Raw genomic sequence first — 2,783 nt, 5'->3', positions numbered from 1 at the left:
CATAGACACCCACCGGGACGGTGTTGCAGGAGAGGACCTGACTCCATTTGCAATCGCTCGGAATATCTTTCAGGCGTTCCTTGGCAACCTTCCAACCTTACCCGAACCGGTCGCACGTCCCTCCCCGCACACCTACAAGGGCCGATGTAAGGAGCATAAATGCCTTTCATCTCAGCCCGTGGCCACCTGTCATAGCCCCGATCACAGTATGCATCTCTCATCCCCCTCATTGTGTCGCGAGCCAAGGAGGGTTCTTGCCACCAATAGCAGTCATCTGGAAACAGATCGGCAGAGGACTAGTGCCGGGCTGCTGCTGCACGATGTATGCCGGGATGGTAACACACCCGGGCAACGAATCAATTACAGCCCATCTAGCTATGGTTCCCCAGCCGCCTCATCACATGGTGAGCCTGCCAGAAGGCCGCTCTTTGATTCGGCGGAGCTGGTACGGATGGGTGACAATAATCCCTTTATTCCGTCCCCCAGACGAACAAATTCTCCCAACCCCCAACATACACTAGTCCACAAATGTCCTCCAACCGCGGTGTCATCGGTTGCTGGCCCGTCGCATTCTCGGCTCGGGCTTCTGGGGTGGAAGACTCGGAAGAGGCCGCAAGACTTGCCACCGCCACGGTCATCAGGGGCGGATGGTAAAGGCATTCTGTACGAGATGGGAACACCGGCAACTGTGTACTATTTGCCTTTGCCACGCGCGCGTCGGCTTTTTAAGCAATACCTTGACAGTCATCCTCACTTCGTCTATGCAAGACTGACCTCTAGAGGGCATCGCCTAGTTGATCCGACAGCCGTTCCTAGCCACCTGAAACATGCTGTTGTGGTTGCCGGTCCAAAGCAATTAATATCCCTATGTGATGAAGATAATGCGCTGATAGAAGACAAGGACGAGCGCCATGCACAAGATGCGCAAGCCTAAGAACATCATATCATGGACAGTGTCCAAACACGAAATTCAATTTATGCTGATTCCATACGTTTTCAGCTGTACAGTGGCCCATGTACATATAATCAGCAGATTTTGCGTCCGGCAAGTCTCACACCCACAAGCCTGGATCGTGCCTTTGGACACGTACCCAGATTTGCAATGCAATGCAATTTTAACTTTTTATTTTCATCTTTGGATTAAGAGAAAGTTGGTAACAGTATACGTACTATTGGGATAACCACCTGGACTTGGTCAACACTAGATACAATAATAGGTAGTACACTAGACCCCAATAAGGGCGACTCAGTCGTGCCTTGTCCGTTCTTCAGGTGAGAGAAGCCCGGCGAGGTTAGGAACAAGAGAAATGATCTGGTGTATATACTCAATCATACAGCCAGTGTTGAATTGGGCGTTAACGACCTGCTATTCTAGCTCACATTGCTTTCTCATAACATTATTCTCCATGCAGAGGTGGCTTGTGGCACCCCTTTTGAGATAGCCATCACTGCGCAATTGCTTGGGCCGCAGAAGTTGCCATTACAGCCATTACCACAGAATGGACGATCGGTGGTCAGATGCAGAGATCATTATATTGATTTATTTCATATCTCGCGGGTTCACTGATCTTGCTGTCTCACACGTCCTTCACGTTCGTGGTTATCGGCGCCCACCTTTAGCGGTTTGGCAGATGCTGCAGGTGATCCTGGAGCAATACCCTTATCTTCAGACCAAAACTGGACACTGGGATATTGACCAGGTCGATGAGTGGATTGATTCATTAAGCATGGAGCATGAGGCGGTCAACTGGCTCATCTCGTGTACGAACATTGATGCAGCTATTGCTGACGAGGTAAGCGAGACACAGACCGTTCTGGTGCGCGGCTGACCGAATGAACGCTAGCAAGAATTACTGGAAACGCTTCTGGGAAACCTTGCCTATATCTGTTTACGGCGCGCACCAATTACTGCGTCGTCCGATCAAAATCCAATACAATAACTGCTGCTTGCAACTGCGCTTCCAAGAAAAGGAGCATAATTGCGTATAAGAAGCAATGCCTATACGTCCAATCAGGAGCACAAAGCTTCTATGTCTATGTTTCTGACGATACTGTCACCATCGGCAGGACTGCTTTGATTTCATTGACGTCTATGCTATTACCGCCTTTGCCAGTTGATTGTATAGTTACGCATGTACAGTACTGTTGCAGTGTTCTGAATGATTGCGGATATTATTAGCTACACTCAACAGGTAGCGCCCCTGCTTTCACCTCAAGTCGTACCTGGTACATCTTGAACTAGAAGCGCGCGGGCTCGTTGCCTAACTTTATAGAAAAGAAATCTGCGTACTCCTGATCAATCTGTCGCAGAGCTTCTGCAAAAGCTGCGTGGGCTCTCTGAAGCCTAGCATAGTTGTCGTCAAGCCGGTTCAGTGCGAGCTCAAGATCTTCAAGTGCGGTGCAGAGGAGGCTCGCGCTGGATACCGCTGGTAACCCAAACACGCTCCGTCGCCGCCAGATTGACCGTCTGCTCTGCTGGGCAGTAGCTTGCTGAATTTGCTGAAGACACACGCGCAACTGCTGTACCGAGTCATGACTGAGCAGAATGGACGCGATATCGGCCTGAAACAGAATGGCAGCGCGCCGTACTTTTCGGTAATAGGCGTTTTCCGCTCGGAGATATGAGGCCTCGTACACCGCGCGTATCAGTTGTTCCCGTTCGTCGGCTGATTCTTTCTTCGCCCACTGTAATCGACAAGGCATCAAATCAATGGCAGAGCTGTGGCCGCCGTGTTGTACGATCTGGAATTCCACTGATGTAGGTCGGTCAGGGTGATCCCAAT

General features: G+C 50.4%; 2 protein-coding genes across 2 annotated transcripts; both read left to right on the top strand.

The window, feature by feature from the left end:
• On the top strand, positions 1–1,090 carry ASPBRDRAFT_531874 (uncharacterized protein). The gene has a single exon (XM_067627023.1). It carries the CDS (start codon positions 209–211, stop codon positions 932–934), a length of 726 nt encoding a protein of 241 aa, XP_067472854.1. The 5' UTR covers positions 1–208; the 3' UTR covers positions 935–1,090.
• A 409-nt stretch (positions 1,091–1,499) lies between these two features.
• ASPBRDRAFT_201694 (uncharacterized protein) lies at positions 1,500–1,940 on the top strand (the record flags this gene model as incomplete). Its single annotated transcript, XM_067621578.1, has 2 exons — positions 1,500–1,793; positions 1,845–1,940. The coding sequence occupies 2 exons, from the start codon at positions 1,500–1,502 to the stop codon at positions 1,938–1,940; spliced, it is 390 nt and encodes a 129-aa protein (XP_067472853.1).
• Between the last annotated feature and the right edge of the window lie 843 nt (positions 1,941–2,783).

Source organism: Aspergillus brasiliensis (genome assembly GCF_001889945.1).
Source record: "Aspergillus brasiliensis CBS 101740 unplaced genomic scaffold ASPBRscaffold_40, whole genome shotgun sequence".
NCBI classification, from domain to species: Eukaryota; Fungi; Ascomycota; class Eurotiomycetes; order Eurotiales; family Aspergillaceae; genus Aspergillus; species Aspergillus brasiliensis.
The sequence above is the reverse complement of the archived record's forward strand: the minus strand, read 5'-3'. Positions and strand labels throughout refer to the sequence as shown.

Excerpts from the sequence above, each read along its gene's own strand:
- ASPBRDRAFT_531874 (XM_067627023.1), top strand. The coding sequence starts at position 209 with ATGCATCTCTCATCCCCCTCATTGTGTCGCGAGCCAAGGAGGGTTCTT.